Genomic DNA, 24,480 nt, shown 5'->3' on the forward strand with positions numbered 1-24,480 from the left:
CATTGTAAACATTTTATTATTATTATTATCATTTGTGTGTTTTTACAAAGTCTCGTTTTGAGTGTTCCAAGTTGATCATCCTCAAGTGACATCCATTTCCTAAAAAATGGCACATTGAGAGTTGTCTCTGGATCTAGCAGCAACATTACAGTCCAAGTTTAGCATACTTCTTTCAGAAAATCTGTAATGGTGGTATGCATCAAGTGAACAGAAACAAAGGGTTGCACAACATTTCTTCGTTCACTGGCCCAAAAGAAGTGATGAAAAAGTACTTTATCAAACTACTGACTGCCAGCCTTTCTGTCAAGTATTGGTACTTTGCTTCTTCTTTGCTTCCTCCTGATGATTGTGGAAGAGCATTTGTATCCTTCTCACACCCAACTTTTCCTTCTAAAACTTCCAACATTTCCAGCCTGCCACTTTTGGTTCAGAGGACCTGGTTTATGCATGAAATGCAGAAGTCTCTCCTCAATTTTTTCAACAGCTCTTAAAGTTAGGACCAAAGTTTCATGTTTCAGCATACTGTACACATTCAAACCTGGAAATAATGATGTTAGAATTTTTTGAATCGACAAGCATTATTAAATAAGCATAGATTAGGACCTTATATCCAGGAATTTTAATTCTTATAAAACTTTACAGATAAGTTGTCACTAAACAAAACTGACCAACGAGTCGTCTTTCCTAATTTCTTTTAACCAGTTACAGAAAATGAGATCTTTTATCAATGGAACAATATCAGATGAGAGTTAGAGAAGGCACCTTATTACTGAGAAAACAATTACTGACTTGAGCTGTCAGTCAATATATAGTTTTGTAGACCTCACAAAACTGAAAAGTGACATTAACCTCATCAGTCTCTCAGTCTACATCACTTTTCTGAGGTTTGCAAAACATTATTACCTCAGCCAAAGCCTATAATTGTAAAGTAAAGCTATAACCTTTAAAATATTTTCATTTCAAAAATCAGAGAGTTGACACTTACCACTATGTCACCTTAATGTGTTGCTCTAGATCTACCACACAAATATAAGGACACAAGGTAATATAGAAAATATGATTAAAAAACACTGGAACTTACCATAGACTGGCATAACATTAAAATGGCCAATTGGGTCTGTTGCAAGAATTATGTTTTCTGGCATGATGTCATCACTAAAATATTAATAAAGAGCAGAAAGACCGATGATATTCAATCTTTTTGAACAGATTAGTACACCACATTGGCTCTGAAGGCTGCTACCAGAACATAATCTATATAAGGTCCAATCACACATTATTAAGTTCCAGACAACTAGTGAAAAAAGCTTGCACAAAGTCATATGATAAACTTAAGTGCTTCAAGGACAATACCCATTCTACAAATAATGGCAACTTACTCATCCACAAAAAGTACTGACAATCCCCAGTTTCTGTGTTCTATCAGCTCCTGCAGGTACTAAAATGGAAAAAAAGACAAATTCTTAGTGTTTCACTAAAAACTGGAATGGCAGCCACAGTGAGGACTGTCATTACTAGAATCTAAAATTCAGAACTTGGTACTAAGTTGATGGCAATTGTATTACAAATTGTATTACTTAAAGGTAATTTGTCCAAATATAAGCTTACATTTCACTGCTTTTTCAATAAATTATCAATTCGAAATATTTTTAAACAATCTACAAACTAAGAAATATACTCCGGTATTTAAAAACAAATCCTAGTGAATTGTAATAAATATTACCTCTGGATCATCTTGTGGAATATCAAGAGAATCTACTATGTGAAGGTTGTCCTAAAATAATAGTAAGTATTATTTAAAAAGTGCAAACTTAATTGCAGATACAATGATAAATGCGAAATCAAACTTTTCATTATCACTATTCATATGATGTGTGTCATGAAATAAGAGATGTTGCAAAATGTCAACATTATGAATGCCAATTAAAAGAAAATACATATGTTAAATAAAGCACAAAAAAGGGAATGCACTCTCTTTAGTTTTCCAGCACCAGCATTTGACAAAAACTCCAAAAATTGTGAATTACACCATCAGTGAGAAAACTCTGAAGTATGCCCTTTCATTCAAGGCACATGCATATGCTGGTTTAACCTAGGACATATGGTTTTGCGTGACCCAGGTTTAATACATAATAAATCCTGTATCTACCTGAGCATATTTGCAGGTGAGAGTAGCTCTTAGCCCCATCACTCTCTTCCCAGTAGGTAGCATAAAGAAATAACTTCTTGGACCTCTAGGACCCTTTGCTACTCCACCTTGAAAATAAAATTACCAAAATCTTTAGAAATATAATATTTCAATTAATATATCTATCATTAACTATGGAAATATCAGTGGGAAGTGTAGACTAGTAGGGTCCAATGGTTATGATAATGAGCTATCAATAATCTTTACCCACCGTACAAAAGGTCTGTGCAGTAGAGCAGTGTTTAATATCTTTTTAAAAACCAAAAGACTTAATAGAAATGAGCAGACTGTCAATTTATAATACCATATATATTAACCCTCATCCACAAGGAAATGGAACCCTACGTAAACCCTGAAACCAGGCCTCAGAGGCCCGGTGTACCATGAAAATCTGACCCCATCAAAAAACATTCAAAAATCTAATTTAATTTGAGTAAATGACTATGATCTTGTAGTATGCATAATGGAGGACACATTGGCACTTTTTGTTAGTTTGCAGGTGAAAATTTTCATGAAAAAATTAAAAAAATTAAAGATTTGTATTTTACCACCCAAGGACTCCCCTATGAAAAAGCTATTTATTTGACATTTGATGACCATTTCAACATCTTTTCTTCGAGGATACTTTATGAGGAATATATTGAAAGTACTTGAAAGTTTAATGGTTAAAAAATTGGGTGAATATAAATAATAATAATAAAAAACACATTAAAAAATAAGAAAAATTAAAGATTTATATTCGAACACCCAATGACCCCCCTATGAAAAAGCTATTTATTTGATGAACATTCTGACATCTTTTCTTTGAGGATACTTTATGAGGAATATATTGAAAGTACTTGAAAGTTTGATGGTTAAAAAATTGGGTGAAAAAAATAATAAAAAACACATGAAAAATAAGAAAAATTAAAGATTTGTATTCTAACACCCAATGACTCCCCTACGAAAAGGCTATCTATTTGATATTTGATGATCATTCTGACATCTTTTCTTTAAGGATACTTAATGAAGAATATATTGGAAATATTTGAAAGTTTGAATGGTAAAATACTGGGTATGCTATATTAGAAGAATTCAGTAAAAAGGCGATGGGGCCAATTTCTTGAGTTAAAAATGTAGCATTTTGACATGGAAGTGCAAAACCTACAGGTAGTAAGAAGAATACTTGTTTTAAAAATATTCACCAAAATTTTCACCACCAAACTTTCAAATAATAACAAAATGTACATCTCTGTGCAAACTATGTAGAAAACAATGGTATGGTGACTGAATATAAAATAGGTCCTTTTCTTTATGGGAATCCAAATCTCATGGGTATAAAAATGAAGATTTTCATGATTTATTTTTCATTCTTTCACTCACTATTTTATCATCAAACTTTTAAATATTTCTAATATATTTTTCATAAAGTATCCTAATAGAAAAGATGTCAGAATGATCATCAAATATCAAATAAATAGCTTTTTCATAGGGGAGTTATTGGGTGATAAAATGCACATTTTAAATTTTCTATTTTTCATGTTTTTTTTTAGTTTTTTCACCCAATAGTTTACCATCAAACTTTCAAATATTTCCAATATAATCTTCATAAAGTAAATTTAAAGGAAAGATGTAGAAATGATCATCCAATATCAAATAAATAGCTTTTTCAAAGGGGAGACAATGGGCGGTTAAGTGCACATTTTTAATTTTCATATTTTTTTCATGAAAATATTCACCTGCAAACTTAAAAAAAAAAAAAAAGTGCCAAAGTATCCTCCATTTTACATACTACAATATCACAGTCATATACTCAAATAAAATAAGATTTATGAACATTTGTGGTGGGGGAGTCAAATTTTCATGGGGATTCAGATTTTCATTATGAAAATCTGACTGGGGGAGTCAGATTTTCATGTTACACCAGTCCCTTGCTCCCTTTACCTCCACCTGGGTGCATGAGTATACACTGTGTATGGAAAATGCAGAAAAACATTTTTTTTCTCAAAATGGAAAGTTTTGCAAAGGTAGCGCAGTCTATCAGGTATGTAATAATGATAGATTTAAACTGATATCTGCATATCAGGTGACCGATTACTCATAAATAATAATTTCTCCAGGTCTTGAATCTTTCACAGGCAGATTTCATTGACCATACTGATAGTCATAGCACACATGATATTGCTTGTGTAAAACATTTTATAGCAAAGCTATTTGAGGTAACATGGACTTATTTATCCCATGTGGAAGTAAAATTATCAAGCGACCGGGCCTAAGAGGCCCGGTTTACAGGAAATGGGACTAACTTTTGGAAAAGTTAATTTCTACATATGTTGTAAATTATTTCAAAACTAATTATTTATCCACTGATGGGGTATAAGTTGCTTGAGGATTACATGAAAGGAACAGGCTCAAAACCTCATGCGAACGAAGAGAGAGCAAAAGATACATGGGTCCGGGCCTGCGAGGCCCCTGAAAGGTGATTGAGGGTTAATCAAGTTAACTTTCATCTGATAGCAGCCCATTGCTTCAAAATGACAAAAAAACATTTAATTTTGTAAATGTGGTTATGTTCCAATTAGAAACATGGCACATACACATGACCTAATAAACCAACTTGAAAATATATTGCTACATGTGGAATAATTGACGCAACTATGCCTCACTACAACACTAAGGATGAGATAAAAGACAATTGACGCTTAAAATGTTACGTTTGTGTGTACGACTGGGTTCCCACAGATTTAGATTGATCCATCTGGATCAACCTAACTCCCTGGGGGTTCACGCTAAATTGCTGTCAGCTTCTGGGAGCCCAGCGCACACAAAAGTTAATTAGTAGGCAGGTCAGACATTTAAGCTGGCTAAGCTGACAGCAATCTAGTGAGACTACCCAGGGGGATAGATCGATCTAAATATCTGTGGGAATGGTCTCTATGTGCGAGTGTTTGCGCGTGTACTACCTCCCTTCCAAAGGGGCGATCGCCTATGGCCATGACGTGCTTTATTTTGTCCTTTCTGTGGCCAAGGTTTCTTTTTTGACCCCTGTACCTCTGCTCTTGTTTTGGTAGTGGCATAATCCTGTAAAAGATTTAATATGAATCCAAGGGAGCTTCAAAGCAAAAATACTGCAGTAACCATCTCTAAGTGGTATGCAAAGTATGTTTTCATGAAATTGTTACTTCATGTTTTTCATTTACCAAATTACAAGGTGTATTTAAGGTCTTTGTTTGAAGGTTGTAATACTTGTATTTTTGAATGGTACTTGTTGAAATTATATATACTTTCACAACTGACTGAGATTGCTGGATTGAAATTCCACTTATGAACACTTACCTAACAAACCATTCTATGCAACATGCCATAAAATACCTGTAGGTGCACACTGAATTTTTTTTTCTTTTTTGGTTGAAGATAAATTTTAAAATAAACTTCTGCCAAACCATTTTTAAAGATTTAAATTAAGTTAAATAAATTTATTTTAAATCTATTTATTTATCTACTTATTCAATTTTTAAAGTCCAATGTTTAATTATCAATTTCAACAGAATCCAGTTCATAATTGATTTTTGAAAATGCAGTGATAAATAGGAATGAAAACTTATTTGTATTAACATGATTCCAGTTGATGAAATCCTTTGACTAGTTGGGAAATGGTCTACCAAAGCTGGATGAAGCATCTCCTGTTGCATTTTATATAATATACATACACCAAAACCTGTTTTTGCCAAATTGAAGATCCCTTTGTTTTTCAATTTTCCTTTAAAAACTGGACTTCCAGCAGCAGAAGGCAAATTATTCTTCGACCATGACATCCATATACTTACTATTCTCCTGTATGTTTGCTGCCATAAAACATTATTGTGAATTATATCTAGTCTGAAAAAAAGTAAAACAGAAAAATAAGATAACATACAACATATTTAACTAACATCTTTTCAATATTTGAGAGTGATTCTAGAAGTCTAATTATTGTACACAAATAATGATCTGCTGATTAGCATACTTACAAATATTTATGCCAACACAAACACACACACACACACACACACACACACACACACACACACACACACAATTTACCTTGGAAATGTTGCAAATATGTCAGGATGCAAGTTGATAATTCCTAACTTCTTGTTTTCTATCTGCCCCAGTGTCTCCAACCATGCTAAACGTGGCTTGATGTAAGGGTTGGGATGTTTAATCTCCCTCTCTGTCATTAGAGGTAGAGACAATCTACCTGTTCCTTCTTCTGGAGTTGAAAAGACAGCAAGCACATTTAAATATAATATTTATTCAATGCTTTATCAAACTTAATACAATTTGCTACCAGCCTGTAAGCCTCATAAAGGGTTCTGGCAGGGCAAAAAATAGATGCTCAGGTCCATAAATCAAACTAAATACAATTATAATATGAAGGCAAAATTCTTCTTAGTTTTCTTGTGATGAATCTTGGGTACATTTAACTCCAAGCCCTTTTCACATCAATATTTACTTAGACCCATGCTTCTTATTTATAGATTTACTGCTTTTTTTTCATTTTAATAATAGTAAGATGTAAGCATGAGGGGATGGCTCAGACTTCAAAATGGCATTCCTCTGTAAAATGGGCAAAAAACAATTTAAAAAAATATTTACTTAGACCCAGTCCACTCTTTGTAATCCTAACAAGTAGATAGCATTTTCATTTCTGAATCAGGGGACAGGGGGATTACTTTTGGAAGTTCTCCACTAGTTTGCTTTCAAGGTGTTTTGTTTAGTGAAGAAAAATTTATTATGTTGAGTAAGAGGGCTCCATTTAGGTGACAGGTAGGTTATCAAGTTCTCAAGATTTTTCTTAAAGTGGACCGGTGTAACATAAAAATCTGACTCCCATGAAAATCTGACTCCCCCACTCAAATTAAAAGGGATTTATGAATGTTTTTTTTGGGGGGAGTCAAAATTTCATAGGGGATCACATTTTCATTATGAAAATCTGACTGGGGAGTCACATTTTCATAATGAAAATCTGACTGGGGAGTCACATTTTAGGGGAGTCAGATTTTCATGGTACACCTGTATATATTAGAGTATTGCCTGGTGTTAACTGAATACTTTCTCTTCAGGGAAAAAAAAACATTAAAAATTTTTATTCCATCCAATACTTTACCTCCAAGCACATTATCACCAGCTGGCTGGGACTCTTGGTTCAATGTACTAAGGGTTCTAGAAAACTGAAAGAGAAAACAAAATCTCTAGATGTCTTTTCTCACCAATAATATAATTTCTTGTATAATAGTATTATGGCATCAACTTTCATTTCAAATTTGATTTTAATTAAAAGCCCAACCTGGTAAGCCAGTATGAGGTCTAAGTGAGAGCTTAATGATTATTTTATCATTTCATTTATATAATTACATATTGTTTATTGTCTTTATCTACATACTTCATTTTCAGACTAAGGGACTATTCCCACAGATATCTGGACCGATCTATCTCCATGGGGAGTCTTACTAAATTCATATCAAATGCAACTTAACCAGCTTAAACATCTGTCACGCCTAGTAAAGCTGTTAGGGGTAATTATCTTTAGCCCCTAGCTGATTCGGTAGGCATGACAGACATTTAAGCCAGTTCAGTTGATCTAGCAATTTTGTGAGACTCCCCAGGGAGTTAAACCAATCCATACTGATCGATCTAGGCATAGGAACCCAGTCTAAGAGACCACTCCCAGAGACCATCGTACTAACTTAAATTTGGATCGAACTATCTCTAAGGGGATTCCCGTTTAATTGCAATTAACTTGGGCGGCTTAGATGTCTGTCACGCTACTGAAGCTGACAGGGGGTAATTAACTATCGTTTAGTAGGTGTACCACACGTCTAAGCCACTTGAGCTGTAAGCGATTTAGCGAGAGACCGGCCCGTGGAGATGGACCGATCCTGTCAGATCGATCCAGGGATGGGAACCAAGTGACAGTCTATCGAAGACACCCTTATTTGAGCAAACGAAACAAAAAATCTCATATAAATCATGACACTGTTAGTGCTTCATTTGCCTCAGTTTTCGATCTTACATGCTTAGTACTTATACTTTACTGAGGCAAGTGCTACAATGCTTACTACTCATAGGGACAGTCGGTCATCCGGGCACTTTACCTTAGCAACCGGCATCTGGGGTAAAACAAATCGGGCAACATGGCGGATCGCATTGACTTCTATGTAAAAGTTGGCAGACTTTGTCGGAAGATATCATACTTCACAGTTTCTGACCACTTGTGTCAGTGAAGTTGAGTTATTCACCTGGTCGATTTCCTTTACAGGCTTTTGTAATCAGCCGCTGCACACCTGGTTAAGAGATAAAATCGGCCTTAACTGCCGATCGTTATCTGTGATCGGGAATCTTACAGTGGTAGATTGCAAAGACTCATTTGCTTACCTGGATGAGCATAATATTCACATCTCTTTGAAAAGAAAACCATATGGAAGCAACTGATATTATCAAGGAAGGTTTCAATGGTACTAATAACTGTTGACGTTGCATATTGCTGACACATACGAGTAGATTTTTCAGGCCTACTGAATTGCACAGGTACCGTTTAACTCTCAGGCACGTACAAAAGTTAAATGGTGGAAGCTTGCTGTGTACCAGGTGACACTACCAACACATTGATAAAATCTAATTGGATTTGTTAAATTTCAAAGATCAACGGAAAAGTAAACGACTGTTGCAGGCTATAGATTGTGCAGACGTGACTAAAGACGGGATTGTTGATCGAAACAAGATTTGGTCATACTAGAAGCTATACATGCACTACGAGATTTGTGTATGTGTGTATAGTTCATTTTATTATAGATAAGGAGAAAATCATTGTACCTTGTTTGGTATTTATGTTTGTCATTTGTTACAGAAATTAATTAGTAATATTTACAAGAAATTGAGATTGCATCTTGTTTTGGCATGTGTGACGGTATATCAATTCTTTTAGTTAAAATTAATGGACTCTAACGTCGAAATTTTTTGCTGTAAGTTAATTGAGTTTAAAGATAAGAAAAAATATGTACGTCAATATATTGACAAACCTGTGAGTTAATGTCTAAATCATTAAGTTATCAAGTAAAATAAAAAAAGTTGCCATAAATAAAGCGACCTTAACTGGTAAAATAACATACAGCTTTATTACCGTGTTTGTTATTCAATTTAATTTTAACCTTGCACGTTTTGAAACTTAGCGTTCTGTCTTCCATGATATTTCGCCAATTTTCGTACCAGAAAAGTGCACAATAATTATAAGATTGTAAACACTCATAGACGCGTAGCTGCCAATATTAATACAGGAAACACCACGTGTCTTCTCTTCCAAAAAGTTAGCAAGCAACTGTTTATGCTGCCCTCCCAGGCTTGCATTAATATTCATGTACTGAGTACTGTATACAGACCAAAGAGGCCATGGGACCGATGACATTGCCCCTATCCCGTTCCCCTGGCTATTGCAGCAGCAGGTGATTTAATCACAATTTGTAGAAATCTTATTCTAATAACTTCTCAGTGTTGCACATTTTCTAGGCCTTTCTTACGATCCAAGTTCTAAGAAGCCATTCCTATTTCACCAACTTATGTACATGTATATACTTAGGGTGGACATTTGCGTATGCAGTTAAGACCAATTTTATCCCGTAACAAGTTAAACAGTAGCTTATTACAAAGGCCTGCTAACTCATTAGTCCAGGTAAATGATTCAACCCGCCAGACACAAAAGGTCAAGCACTGCCTTTTCAAAATCTTCTGCTGTAAAATTCCCGATCACAGATAACGATCGGCAGTTATATAAAGGCCGATTTTATCTCTTAACCAGGTGAGCAGCGGCTAATTACAAAAGCCTGTAAAGGAAATCGACCAGGTAAATAACTCATCCTCACTGACACAAGTGGTCAGGCACTGTGGAGTATGATATCTTCGGACAAAGTCTGCCAACTTTTACATAGAAGTCAATGCGATCCACCATGTTGCCCGATTTGTTTTACCCCAGATGCCGGTTGCTAAGGCGCGTGACGTCAGCCCGACTGTCCCTATATGTACTAAATGTACTAGTTGCCGTTTTAAATCTTTTGGACCGATTACTCGGTCTGCATACTTCTCCTGAACCTAACACACCCTTAAAATAGCATTATTACTTACCCGTAGGGAAATATGGGGTCTTGTTGTATTTCCAATATCTCTGACAAAGAGACTTAGAAGTCGATTAACACTCGGTAGCATGTCTGCGATGGCGAACTGTCTCAAAACACATTGCTATCAGTCACAACAGTTAGTTTCTGAAATAAAACAATTATGATATTCAGCATATCTTCCCTCTTAAATAAATAATTAACATAACTAAATATTGAATTATTTTAAAAATAGGTAAAATATTGGTAACATTTTAAAAAATAGTATATTTTTCAATAATATTTATTCGAAACTACACAGGTAGTATACCGGCATAAAACAACAAAGCCTGTCACCGGCTCGTGTATCACGTTTTGGCACAAAACAAGCGGTTTTAATACATGGTCAACACCTTGGTCAACACAGGGGCTACTAGTAAGAGCCTGGGTGAAATAAGAGAAGATGTTTTACCACGTAAGCGATCCTAGTGCCTTTTAGTTTTAAATGTATTTTTCTTAACTGGCAGTGTTGCATTGCGCGTAAACTTACTAAAACTTAAAGTAATAGTAAAGACCGACTAAAAGTTGCTACTACTCACCTAATCGGCTTATGAAGTTAAAAAATTTAAATATTTGATAATTTATTCAAGTTGTGGTAGGGGACGCGACTATGATACTAGATTTTAATATATATAGAATATAGGAATATAAAAGGTACAGGTAAAGAAAGATTTAAAATTTATCCACAGTTTCTGTTTCCACTCCTCTTCAGAATGTCTGAAATTTTCTCTTTACCTCTCACATGAGGTGGTAGTCTTGGCAAGACTGAGCACAGTTTTAATCTTGTAGCTTAGCTAGTTTATTTTATCTTGTCACCTAGAATTTAATAGTTTATATGTCCATACATTCAGATCTCAATCTCATGTCACTTCACATGGTAACTTCAGGCGTCATTGACCATGGTTACCAATTAATTGACTGACATACCTGCTAACAAAGTTTAATGTTTCTCCCATTTCAGGTTTCTTTAGAACATGAAATTTTGCTCCACCCGAGGTACTTTGGTCCAAATCTTCTAAACACTGTCAAACAAAAGCTCTTCACAGAAGTGGAAGGTACTTGCAGTGGGAAGTAAGTAGATTCATGATGTCAAATTAAGAACCATTTCATGGTATATTTAACTTCTGTAATACCCCTTTCCAATCATGAAATTTTTACCACTTCTATTCTTTAAAAGAGATTTTTAAAAGAATAGATGAGATTAAAGTGCTTCACTTGTTACTCTTTTTCTATAAGTTAAGAAGATATTAGGAAAGCAGCAATGGAAAAGAATGTTGCAGTAGAAAAAGAATATCTGGGACATGAATTTGTAACTAGACTTTGGATTTGATTTTGCTCAGCCAACATAAAAATCTTTTATTATGGTAAGAGTAAAAGCAGCATTTACATCTTATCAGAAATTTTTTTAAACATATATTTATGGTTTCAATGCTTCCTAGTGGTCAAAGACAGGTAGTAAAACCTTACACTGTTGCACCGATTCTGATGTTATTAGGTATGGGTTTATCATAGCAGTTACCACAATAGACAATATTGGAGCAGGACTCATTCAGCCAAGCAGAGGATTTGTACTGTACCCAATAAAGTACAAGGCAATTGTATTCAGACCATTTAAAGGGGAAGTTGTTGATGCTGTGGTCACTCAAGTCAATAAGGTAGGGAGGAAGGTTTGGTGAACTTTTTTAGGTATAAAAAGTTTTTCTTTATTCATAGCTTGAGAATTGATAGCATTTTGACAAGATTTCCAAAAGAACATATATAAAATTAGAATTAAATCAAATAAAACAATATTTTATTCAAAAGTACAAAGCAGAGTAAAGTAAATGCATAATTATATCATTTTCTCTAAACAACACTGTCTGAGACTACACTTCTCTGTCTGGCATACACATACACTTTGCAGGCTGATCATGAACTGAGTTACCTGCAGTGCTAAATATGCTGTACATTTGACATATATTAGCATAGCCTGGGTGTTGTAATTACTTTCATCAAAGCCTGCTACTAAAGTTTGTCATTAAACAGATATTTTGGATTATATATATAGCCTTGGTGTTCTTTTATTTCTGTAACATTAAAAATAAAGAAATGTGAGCTGTCTGGTTGAAAAAAGTTCAAAAGAACAATCTTAAAAATCACATTTGAAGTTTAAGTCTGTGGAAAAGGAAAAATGTAAAAAATAAAAACGTTTACTACATTTGGACACAAAAATTGCATGTTTACTTCAGTCCTTATTGGGGCATCATTTGTATTGTAATTATTATTATTTTTGTGAGAGGAGGTGCAATTTTCTTGAGTAGAATTCACTGCCCTTTAGTGAATTATCATGGAACTTTCGGTAGTTATTTATCAATCTTTAATTCTACTTTTTTTATTTGTTTTATTTTTATCTATCTACTATTACATTACAATTTATTACATATAAAATTACCATAAAAGGAACTCATGAAGACCAGTGGATTGTGGGATATTTTTTGGTGAGAATTATTATCTGGAGGGCATGATCCCCAGCAGGCAGAAAGCAATGAACCGATGACATAATTTCGTGTTTTAAGTGCTAAAAGCTCAGTCACAGTCTGTAGAATGAATTGTAGAAGCAGGTTCATGAACTTTTCCCTGAATCTGCAAAGTGTTGTGAAAAGTGAATTTATAACTGCTCTGGTGACTTACAAAACATCCAAATGATAATGCACATTATTTTCTCTAATCACACTTTATATAATTTTGCTTTTCAAATTTTCAGGTTGGATTATTTGTTGAAATTGGTCCTCTTTCATGTTTCATTTCAAGACATGTAAGTTGTTGAGTATAAGCTTCGAATGATATTCATCATTGTATTTTATATTTTCATTTGGAAACGATAAAACCTATTTTTTGATACAAAGTCAACTATATGTCAAATATCAGCATTAACATGTGCTAGTAATTGCAGCTCAAGAGCAATTGAAGAAATTTAGACACAGATTCAGTTTACCTGTCTAAAGAAGCACAAAACATGTGGTGCTATAAATGCAGTTAATCAAATTGATTTTTCAGTGCATTCCAGGAGATATGGAATTTGATCCCAACTCGAATCCACCTTGCTACAAAAATAAAGATGAGGTATGCTCGCTCGCTCTCTCTCTCTCTCTCTCTCTCTCTCTCTCTCTCTCTCTGTGTGTGTGTGTGTGTGTGTACTTTACTATATTTTGTAAAAAATATCAGTTTTGAAAATATTGTGATTTATGAAGCTCTTCATAATATTCACCTATATTACAGGATATGGTAATACAACAAGATGATGAAATTCGAGTGAAGGTGATTGGTACAAGGGTAGATGCAACAGACATTGTGAGTTCAGAATACCTTACATAATTTAAAAAATCCAGTTAAACAAACTCATTCAAATGAGAAAATCATATATCATCAGAAGTGGGATGTAAAGTATGGGTTAATGATCTCCTCCCCCTCCCAACCCCATGCCCCCCTCCCCCCCCCCCCCCCCCCCCAAAAAAAAAAAAAAAAAAAAAGGAAGGAAAGAAAAGCAAAAGAAGACATTAGGCCCCACAAAGTGATTCATGTAGAACAATTTTCAATAATTTTCCATGGTGTATGCCCTGCTGCTCCACTTACACTATAAAGAGCTTAACCTGCTCCTTTTTTTCTGTTGTCAAGGGGATACACTGCTGATTAAGCATTAATGTAGGGAGAAAAAGCATACTTTAAAGTCTACAAAAGTATGATTCATATACTAAGGAATTTGCCAGATTGCTCCATTTTTATTTTCAAAAGAGTGTTGTGGCATTCAAAATGATCCTTCACATTTAAGGAGACAGCAAGTGCTTTTATCTACCAACACCCCTCATCAGTAGGTCTATACCACTTGACCCTTTTCTCGCCAAGTTACCTGACGTTACATAGTGATCTTCCAGCTAAGGGTTACCTATTACAAAAATATCACATAGTATTACAGACAAACACTATCCAGTGTAGAAACTGTTTACATATTTAAATTTTTCTCCTTTGGAAATTTGCATTTGTACTCTTGCCTATGATTACCAACTGCAAAAAAGATCACATGGTTTTTTTAGCACAACCACTGTCTAATGTAAAAACTCTTCCTATACAAATTCTAATTTGCTGCTTTTCCTTTTTAAAAATCCTCTATGCCCCTGCCCTTTCCCTTGTCGAAATGGAGAGTTTGGCCTTGCACTTGTTGTGTCACAATCACGAAAGTACTGCACTTTTGATTTTGTAAAAACTATTGGCAGTTGACAGCCAGTCATGTTATTAGTATCCAACTTTTACTTTGTACACCTGCAAACACAACAAATAATAATTTATAGGATGCGATTTTAGGACCAATTATTTAAAACTGGGTTTCTAAACTTTGATCTTAAAAACAATGTGATCAGTTACAAGCATTTCCTGCACTGAAACTTTTAGTAAGATGCAATTTTCTAGCAAATTTGATTACATCGAGAAAGGAAGCCGCATGCCATTGAGACCAAACAAACCAGTCTATTCCAATGTGACAAGATTTTCCTGCTCTTCCTAATAGCCTGGAGCCCTTTTCTGACCCCACATAGGTGCTGATGAAATTTGGAATCTTTAAAAAGAAATATAGACTACTATGTAAAAGTGTTTTGGAATTAATTTATTAAAGATTGATTTTTATGTGTGATCATATCTGCTATCTTTACTATTTTTATTACTTTATTATTATTTATACTTATTTCTTTACAGTTTGCCATAGCCTCTCTAATGGATGATTATTTAGGTAAGTGTTATTTTTCTACATGACCCATACCTCCAGAAATGTGATTTTTCTGCAACATTACCATTCTACACAGTGTGTTATTTTTCACTTCATTTAAGGGAAATCTCATTAATGTCAATTTTTTTTATTCTAAAATCTAGCTTACGTCTGGTAAATTCTGGAATGCAATGCTTTTTAATGAAGTAATTTCTAGAGACAGATGTTTCATGTACTGAAAAAGAAACATTCAATAAGCTTGTTATCCAAACAAACTTTCATCTATGATCAGATTTGCATTTTTTTTACCAGAGAGTTTTATTAATGATTTAATTTTAAAAAGTATGATTGCAGTGATAACATAAAAGAGCTCTGATGTGAGTATTGGAGCCTTACAGATACCACAACCAACAGAATATACAGCATACACTATATGTTACGTCTGTAGATTTTGTGTCAGCCAAAATTGACATATTACTTCGGTTATGATTGAATGCATAAAATAACATCAATTTTGTTTCTGATTTTAAGTATCTGTTTTCATTGTATTAATGGTATAAAACATACTAGTATGACTTGAGCTGTGTCAACTGTCAGGGTCATGCCTTCAATCCCAGTTTAGAATTTTGGTTGGCAATTGAGATGCAGTTATATTACCTGTCTTGGTGCAAACTTGTTATCAGGATATTTGAAAATTAGAAATTCTGATTTGCATCAAACTTGCTGTAGTCATTTGTAGTGCTAAAATACAGGCCAGATTAGAAAATGGTCCTATTTTTGAATTAACTGAAGAATTTAATTGAGCATCACACTTTACAAAACTGGTAATACACTACAAAATGTAAAGCAGAGTACAGTTGGCAGGTTTTCCAGAACTGTGCATATATACTAAATTGAACACTTTTGGAAAAGTTTTTTTTTTTTTAATACTGAATCTGGATTTTCAGAGATTAATTTTGTATAGACATTTTGGTTGAAGGTGGTTATTTTAACACCTTAACTGAAATTCATTTTACTGAATTGCTGGATTTTACCGTAGTATAGATTGTACTGAGTAAGAATGTTGTCTACAAGATTATTCATGAATGGTGAGCAGGCAGGTTGTTACTGATGCAGTCTTGTGATCATGCATCACATTTTGCTGTATTCCCACTTTGATACTCCCTTGATGTATGGGAACCGGAAACTTTGATAAAGGTCAATGATCGGAGTGACAGAAAGTGGAGCAATTGATAGCTTTTATCGGGAAAACAGTTTTTTACATGAGGACTTGGTGGCATTGAAAGTGAAATTCATCTTTTTCGGTGATAGATGCATGTAGTAACAAAGCATCAGTCAGACGGCGTGGCAGGATACTTTAGATGAGTCGAGGCATTTATTTTGTCGATTAATTACTTTTATTGCAATTGGACAATGGTTGTGGGGAGCATTGACATTCCAGCAAGGGGTGCTGATGGGCTGGGTGAAAAATGCTGTTGGAGATTAAAGCTGGATCATGACAAGCAAATAGGCAGGCCTCACCTAGTTCTTATCTCTACAGGAAGTTGGCTCACATCTTATATATATATGGTTAAAATGATCAGTATATATATATATTGAAGATTTTGCATCATAAATATTGTATTTGTCTTTGATTGATGTTTTCATAACAGGAGTCTTCTTATAGAAAGTAGAATAACTTTCTGCCTCGCTTCAAAAGCATTTTTAGACAAGGATAACTGTCTGTACAAGTGAAATTAAATGCTGCTGCTGCTTGGTATGAGCATTAGTTCAGTTCTGAGCTATGTACAAATAATCCCAGTGATAGTTGTAAGCTAGTAGAGCTATATTTACATGTGGCCACATGCATTGATATTTGTTTAGGTTTAGATTTCAAATTTATAATTAATAACAACTTGTCCAGTTTGTTGTCTCTGATATTTCTTGATCAACCACTTGTACAGCAGCTAGCTAATGCACATAAGGTTCCTGGCAGCTACAGGCAACACCATAGAGTCACGAGGTTTTAAGCATTACAGGGATAAGGGAAACATGTCTGCATCCAACCTCTTTTGGCATTTTTATGTACAGGCTCTGATATGCCTGTAAACTTGGCCATTACAAGAGTGTAGCCTAATCACCCTAAACTGACCTAGACACCAGCCCATCTACATTTCTTTTTACCATTATAACTGCCGAGTCTCAGGTATGCTTCAGACTAGTTGGGGGCATCTGTTGGACTAGAATACAGGCCAAGTTCGAAAATGGTCAAGACCATATGATATGTTTTTTTTTTGTCCAGAGGTTATCCATCTTAGCATAGATATTGCTGTATCAGATCCTTCAAAGCCTGTGCATTACCCAAGCACTGTTCTTCAAAGCATACTAGCTCTCTTTCCAACCAATACTTAGATCTACTCTGAATCTCTTGCTTTTATGTTGAATTGCCAGTTATTAAGTTATGTTCTGAAGCTTTAAATTGGATTTTTTTAGCAAGGCACTGGTTCACAGAGTAAGCTCAATGAAAGATTGTGCTCACTTTACTGCACCATTATCTGCTTCTCTGTTCTAGCAGTAGATGGAATATACATAGGCATTTTCTGGTGAAATGAAGGGCCCTGCTGATGGTTCAAAATACCAAGATAAAGGCCAAATGAATACTGAATGATGTTAGTTGATATCATCATATTAAATTACCCATTAGTGAACCTGGCACTGTTGATATTGTTGCTGTTGTAATTAATGTTAGTAATGATACATCATTGTAAACTGTTCTGGATTTTGCATCCAGATATTGATACTAATTTATTTAAAATAAAAAGTTGGTTTTACATTTGTAGTGTAAATGTACTTGAATATTGGCATGAGAATCACTTGAAATGATCATATGTTCCATTGCAGTAGTTGAACAAGCTTTAGAAAAAAAGAACAAAAAAAACTTTGTTCTATTTGTGATATGGATAAGGGCCTACTTTTTGGGGCAATATTTGCATCATTTTTCATGTTAGGGGTGCCGTTACTTTGGCCTTACTAAGTTACTCTTACAGACCTTTTTTGATGGATAATCCTCTTTACTAAGGTTTTTTCAATGTATTCTGAGAGTACCACTCAAGAGGGTGTGAAGTTTTAGAATTAACCTCTGGCATGTCAAGCTCTTTATTCACTTAAAAGTCTTTGGAGTAGTATTGGTTTAAGAACAGCTTAACCTTAATAACAGCGTATTTAAGCCAGAAAATTTCCACTCTAAAACTGCTTACATGTAACGTGCTGTTTTTGTCTTCATATATCAGGAAAGACTTGAAATTGTGAGGTGGATTAGTTATTGGACAGTGATTTTATCATCTTTCAGTCTATGATTGAACTGATGTACTCTTATTAGTTCATTCGTCTGTATTTTGTGGGTGATGTAAATGTAACGTGTTTACAGTGTTACAAGTTTGCTATCTGTTTGTTTATTTGTTTATTTTGCTAGTGTATTTAAGCAGTACTGCTAAATTTTCCGTTTCACTTTAATAACCTAATTTTTTGTACACCATATATATTTCAAGGCTGTAGCCAGCAATTTCAAAATTGAAAAATTCAGAGGCAAAAATTCCATGAAAATGCCACATTTCTAAGTGATGTTAGTGACTAGTGATGTTTCAGGATAGAACTAAACACATAAATGCTTCAGGCTTTTGATTTTTTGGTTCCTGGAATGTAATGACAGTTGCTTATGCAATTAAGAGTCATGTTGCTGTTTTTCCTGGTATCCTTAAGGTCAGATTAGCTTGGAGGATAGTTCTGCCAGATGGGCGAGGGATTCAAGCACTCTCCTGTGTTTTCGTATATAGACAGCTGTGTATCATGATCAGCATTTAAAAGGCAGACACAATTTTCCAGGGGAACATTTAAAGAAAGAAAGAAAAAAAAACTAAAATGGCTGATCCGTCTTAATTTTTACATGCCAAGTTAAGTCAATTATCTTCATTTTAGTAATATGTATGATTAGACACCTAGTCTAAACTTAAATCGTAATGTTTACCTGCTGAGTGACATCATGTGGTCCATTTTTTTCCTCTGGATATTTTACGTTGAGGCACAGGTTTCTTAGGCAATGGTCATTTATATGGCATAATTAGTATGTGTTTCGAGAGGGATGCATGTTAGCTAGCAACTCATACATGTGTATGCGTGCATGTGCATGTGTTAATACATTGTGTCTGCTCAAGTTCGTTAGGGAAACTCCTGCATAAAACCTTTTTAGTTCTAACACTTGCAGTTTTCCAGGTAGAAGATACCCCTCCTTTGATGGGTGTATTTATGTACCTAGTGATAGATGTTCCCATTAGTAGTTATCAAAACATGGCAGCACAACTTGCTACAAACCCTAGTTAGTTAACAAACTGAAGGAAAGCTGTCTTGCAAGATAGCTCAACAGGTTATTTGCACTGAAATTACAAGCTTAATTGTGAAAACTTTCAAAAGACTACATGTTCGCAAGCATATGTTTACCAGTGCTTATACGACAAATAAATCTATATATTGTAAGCAGGACAGTAGAAGTTGCCCTAAGTGGGAATTAACACAGCCATAGAAAATGCCATCATATGCCAGAGAAATGAGAGCTTCCCTTAAGCTTGCAGACCTTTTCCCTTTTATTATTAAGGAAGAAATTATTGTGCCGGGTACATCTCTTAATAGTTCCGTTTATGTGGTTAATTGACACATAATGGTTGCCATGCACAGCAGTCAGCCATACTAAAAGACAGAGGTCACTCATTATTTGGTTGAAAATTATATTACCACAAAAAAGGTAGAGAGTAATGTCACAGTTTCCTCATTGGTTTTTGTTCTCTAATACGTTATATCAAGCTCCCAAGTCTGTTTCTTAATAATATTCCTTTACAAAGTTTTATGCAACATTTCTGTAATTTGGTATAACAGTTTATGGCATAATGCAACATATAACTATAACGACATCCATTGTTGTCCACATATGTATATTTAACATTGATGCTACATTGATAGCACAATTTACTTTCAAAAACTTGTTTAACAAAGTTATAAAGCCATACAATTTTTATCTTTTTCTGCCCCTGTCAATGAATTAAAATAAAGTGTGTGTGTGTGTTAGTGCGCGTGTGTGTGTGTGTGCGTGTGTTTGCATGTGCACATACATGCATTTGTGTGATGATTTACTACCTTTTCACCATAAAGGGTTATTGCTTTTGCGATGATAATCAATAATCTTTTTATCTTTCCAGGATTGGTAAGCTGATGTACCATGTTTGGAGGTACTTTCTTTTGCAAGGAAGCTGGAAGAGAATCATTTGAAGGATGGCAAGAATAGATTTACAGGCAGAGAGAACTGAATTCTGAGCACTCTACATAGGCTGATATAAACAATTCCAAATTAGTATTACAGAGATAACTTATTGAAGTACTTTTTTAACATGTGATCATTTTGGGTCAGTCTATTTAATTAACCTGTTGGAGTACAACATGGAACCTGCTTGTCCATGCAGGCCCAAAATTTTACCTGGTCTGTGGAGAAATATAATAGTTAATAGCAGATGAAAGAAAATTGCATAAAAAAGCATACGTAGCTGTACACACTGGAAATAGTCCCTGGATTTCACGAAGCATTTCTAAGCAAAAGCTTGAAATAAGAAAGAAAGGAGAGCATAGCCAAACATTTGGCAGAGCTCACTCACCATTTGGTTTAATTTTTGTATATACAAAGCGAAAGCATTTTAAGGGTTCAGAGATAAGCCTCGAAGCTTTAAAGTGCGGTTGATTGATAGAGAAACAGTGCGTCGCGTTTACTTTCAAGTTTGTAATTACTTGTTTAAGTTTATACATTATATTTATTGAGACCAGCAGAGTGGATGTTGACACATAATGGATTTGGTCCAGACCGTCTGGACAAGTATATGTTTCACAGTCCAGATGGAAATCCAGGCAGGTATCTCATTTGCTTAGGCACTATTGCATCCAAAATTTGCCTTATGCAGATTTTAATTATATTATTCAAATCACCCCACTGTCTGCAAAAATTTTGCTTGGTTTTTCTTTCATATTATCCACTTTTGAAGTACATAAATATTTTATATTCCATTTTGAAATTGCTGAGGTTTTTTATTGTGTTTAGTCGATATAACAAAAAACATATCAATCAAAAGAAAAGCAGTACTTACTACGACCCCTTTTAAGGGGCACCAGATGATTAAGATTTGCTAATTCAAAACCTGTCGAGGCAGAATTCCAAAAGAAATCGTACTTCAGTTATGCTCTCTTCACAATCTCTCCAAAAGAGACGTACCTGTTCACTACAAAACCAGAGAGGTTTTGGTGTGTGTTTTTCTATTTTAATACCCTGTAAATCTCTACCACAGGCGTGTTAATTTGCCGTGTTAAGAAATTTAAAAGAGACGCTCCCTGCTTTGTCCTAAATATACATTTATAAAAAGCCTATGGTGGTGCAAACACAGGGGATGCTTGCACCTCTCTGATCGCATCATTGTTCAGTAACGGTTTGCGTAGTAATGGCACTCCTATCTGTACACCGCAGGCACATGGAAATAGTCCAATTAAGTCGTGATGGTAGAGTGGAGATGAGGACGTTTCTGTATACGATCAGCAGAGATAACGTTTCAACCAAGTAATGCATTTTCAAAATGAAAAAGTAAACTTGATTTCTGCATGTCAAAATAAACAAATATACATGGTGACGAATTGTAATTTTAATCAAAAAGTGGGGCAATGAACTGTATTGACTCTGTATGGATGGTTTATCTTGTCGGTGGCGCAGGGCAGTCAACACACACAGCGTATGTGGTGGCACTAAATAAAGTAGAATGATAAGTATCATACAATCCTCATTTGGTTTTGACTAATGACAAAAGATTTAAAGTGCAATCTACGGGAAAATTGATTTCCACATATTTAACATCTTCAAATTTCAGCGACACGCGATATATGTCAAACATGAGTTAGTATTATGTTGATTGAACATGGGTCGTTTAACTCCTCTAGATTTCTTGAAAACGTGCGTCCTGCGGAAAATTGTGCACTCCACTGCGTCCTGGATGCTGCGCACATCCTTTGAAGTCTATCTCAGATATTGGTGGTCTGCACAAGAAGTACAAATGTTTACCTTGCTTTTGTAAGGTCCATTAACTTTGAATATGTATTTGCTGGGTTGTTGAAACATAGCTCTTCGTGTTTTAAAGTACTCTAGGTCTTAGTACATGAGGAAAACCATGCCAATTCCCCCCAAAGGTGTGAGCGATTAGGCTGATGGAGGGAAATTAAAGGCGACCATGAGAAGCGTGGCCCGGATGTATCTCTGTCAATGTAACTGGCGTGGAAAGCTACTCCCGAAGAAGCAATTTTCCAGTGTAAGAAAAACATGTATTTTGAAAATGTTACAGGGAATTGGTAATCTCTTCCTGACCCGCTCTTAACAGTCTAAGAGCCCGAAAAAAATGGGCTCAAAGTGGAATTTTCATTACGAAAGTCTTGAACCGAAAATTGTTGGGAACCCTTTGATGTTCCACGCTTGATTACCTAGAGTGTGTAAGTGGTAAGGGTGAATTATAGGGTCTCGTTTATCCATTATCGACCTCTTTAAGGCGAACAGTTTCAGTTTGATCTCAGAACAGGATTGAGGAGTAAAAGTGGCCAAATTACATTCACTATAGTACGGCATATTCAAATCCGTTCAGGACAAAACGATTCATAAACCCTGCCCTTGAGCTCCAGGTTGCTAGTAATGGAACTGGTGAATTTCACTTATGACGGTTAATATTTAAAAGAATTAGAAATTGAAAACGGGTTTGAGATTTGCGATAAAATTAAAGTTAGTAAAATTACCAGGAAAGTTCATTGTTGTGCTATATGAAGGTTTAACAGGCATATGTCTTAAACCCCCCTCCCCCCAAAGGCTATCACATCTTAAATGAAAATTCTCTACGAAAATGGTACAGCTTCTTTTTACGACCTCTGCAGTTTCTGTGGCGGTAGGCCAGTTTAGGCGCGGAGGAGGGGGTGTGCACTAATTCAGGTAGAAGGAAGATAAACTTTCGTAACGTTTGAGACCGCTGACGGTAGACGTACATAAATGAAGTAATTTGAAAGCTGATAGACGGGGATAACTTGTGGCTAGGACCCAGTAGGCCTATATTGGATCCTAGCTTTTGATACACACGGACTGTATTGATAAATCGGACAAAAACACAAAACCCTTTTCTGTAAACTGTGTTGTGATCGCAAATTGGCACCACTAGCACGAAATTCATGCGTTAGCACTCCTCTTGATAATTTTGGTATGTACTGTATAGTGTACATATCAATCGTCGATAGTAATACTAACGCGTGAATTTCGTGCTTTGTAACGACGTAACAGCTGACGTGATATGGTTGACAGCCGAACTTCAGTAACAACGCTGATCAATACTTAGTGACCTCCGTTTCAAACATAAGCTCCAATTTGGGAATCTTTTTTAGATTTTTTAATCAAATTAAAATTAAAATGTCATCTTCATCTTAAAATCGTGTACCATATAAAGTAGATCAAATACCAAATCCAGGGTTTTTGAGTTTGGTAAATATGATTTCCTATTCAGCCTTAAGAGTAGCTATGATAACTCGTCAACAGTTCTTATTATATTCAAGTTGGCGTATGACACATGTAGCTGCACTGAGACACCACCAAACACCTGTTTTCATTTTCAGTGCAATGTCCTATGCGAACAACTGCTTGACATTATGAATTCGCATATGGACTGCGCCATGGCATGTTCTTCTAAACTTGTAACAAAGGTCTTAAGGTTTTATCAACATGTATATATACAAGTATAATTGCCCTACACCAAAATGTATTCCTAAGGCTGAACCGGTTTCCAGAGGACATCTGAATTTTTCGATAGAAATTTGGATAGGCATTTTTACGTTAAAGGAATAAGATCATCTTGGGAATATGGCCTCTACAATGGAAATACTTTGTTCTGGGGGGAACTCCCATTTGTTCCTTCTGCATCATTGATTGCATACTTGAAAGCCAGAAGCGAAAAAAAACAGCAAACCCGCTGACTCTATCTTGGCCACCATTATTTCCTTATTTAATGTGGATTATTACATGTAGGCTACTTTGTTGCGATGCTATCAAGGTAATACAAATGGTATACAAGGCTCGAGGATGGCGTTCTGCTATGAAGTGAACCAGTTTGATTTCCTTTCAATAATTCTTTTTTTAATTTTGGAATAAAGTATTTACTTTGTCTTGAAACAAACAGGAATTACATAAGCATGCTACTATCAAATAAAATGTGGCTGAGGGACGCTGCAAAATATGTAAGACTTAAATTTGGAAGTAAATAAACGAGTAGAACTTCAAAATTTCCTGATATGATACATGTAAGCCAATGCAC

General features: G+C 35.0%; 2 protein-coding genes across 3 annotated transcripts; one reads left to right on the forward strand and one right to left on the reverse strand.

The window, feature by feature from the left end:
- Nucleotides 1-11: 11 nt before the first annotated feature.
- LOC106178015 (large ribosomal subunit protein uL4m) lies at nt 12-10,463 on the reverse strand. Of its 2 annotated transcripts, none has more exons than XM_087003147.1 (10): nt 10,325-10,463; nt 7,317-7,380; nt 6,251-6,416; nt 5,995-6,046; nt 5,131-5,248; nt 2,150-2,256; nt 1,724-1,774; nt 1,380-1,438; nt 1,082-1,155; nt 12-538 (listed from the first exon to the last, which is right to left on the reverse strand). In XM_087003147.1, exons 1-10 carry the CDS (start codon nt 10,403-10,405, stop codon nt 372-374), a joined length of 939 nt encoding a protein of 312 aa, XP_086859273.1. In that variant the 5' UTR covers nt 10,406-10,463; the 3' UTR covers nt 12-371. The 2 variants fall into 2 exon arrangements, with proteins under 2 accessions (XP_086859273.1, XP_013416451.2); XM_013560997.2 differs by having other exon boundaries at nt 6,251-6,419.
- A 139-nt stretch (nt 10,464-10,602) lies between these two features.
- LOC106178021 (DNA-directed RNA polymerase II subunit RPB7) lies at nt 10,603-21,166 on the forward strand. The gene is made up of 8 exons (XM_013561013.3): nt 10,603-10,768; nt 11,315-11,424; nt 11,849-12,008; nt 13,097-13,147; nt 13,390-13,455; nt 13,612-13,683; nt 15,079-15,112; nt 20,314-21,166. Exons 1-8 carry the CDS (start codon nt 10,757-10,759, stop codon nt 20,325-20,327), a joined length of 519 nt encoding a protein of 172 aa, XP_013416467.1. The 5' UTR covers nt 10,603-10,756; the 3' UTR covers nt 20,328-21,166.
- The last annotated feature ends 3,314 nt before the right edge of the window (nt 21,167-24,480 follow it).

This window comes from Lingula anatina, chromosome 2 (genome assembly GCF_051362555.1).
Source record: "Lingula anatina isolate TDL-2025a chromosome 2, LinAna3.0, whole genome shotgun sequence".
In the NCBI taxonomy this organism is placed as follows: domain Eukaryota; kingdom Metazoa; phylum Brachiopoda; class Lingulata; order Lingulida; family Lingulidae; genus Lingula; species Lingula anatina.

What these genes read in the sequence shown, in the direction of transcription:
- LOC106178021 (XM_013561013.3), top strand. An exon ending in TGGTCACTCAAGTCAATAAG is followed by an intron (nt 12,009 to 13,096) that starts GTAGGGAGGAAG and finishes TCAAATTTTCAG; the next exon opens with GTTGGATTATTTGTTGAAAT. An exon ending in GCTACAAAAATAAAGATGAG is followed by an intron (nt 13,456 to 13,611) that starts GTATGCTCGCTC and finishes CCTATATTACAG; the next exon opens with GATATGGTAATACAACAAGA.
- LOC106178015 (XM_013560997.2), bottom strand. Translation starts at nt 10,405, where the DNA reads ATGCTACCGAGTGTTAATCGACTTCTAAGTCTCTTTGTCAGAGATATT. An exon ending in TGGTGATAATGTGCTTGGAG is followed by an intron (nt 6,420 to 7,316) that starts GTAAAGTATTGG and finishes TTTCAACTCCAG; the next exon opens with AAGAAGGAACAGGTAGATTG. An exon ending in TCAGTACTTTTTGTGGATGA is followed by an intron (nt 1,156 to 1,379) that starts GTAAGTTGCCAT and finishes TTAATATTTTAG; the next exon opens with TGATGACATCATGCCAGAAA.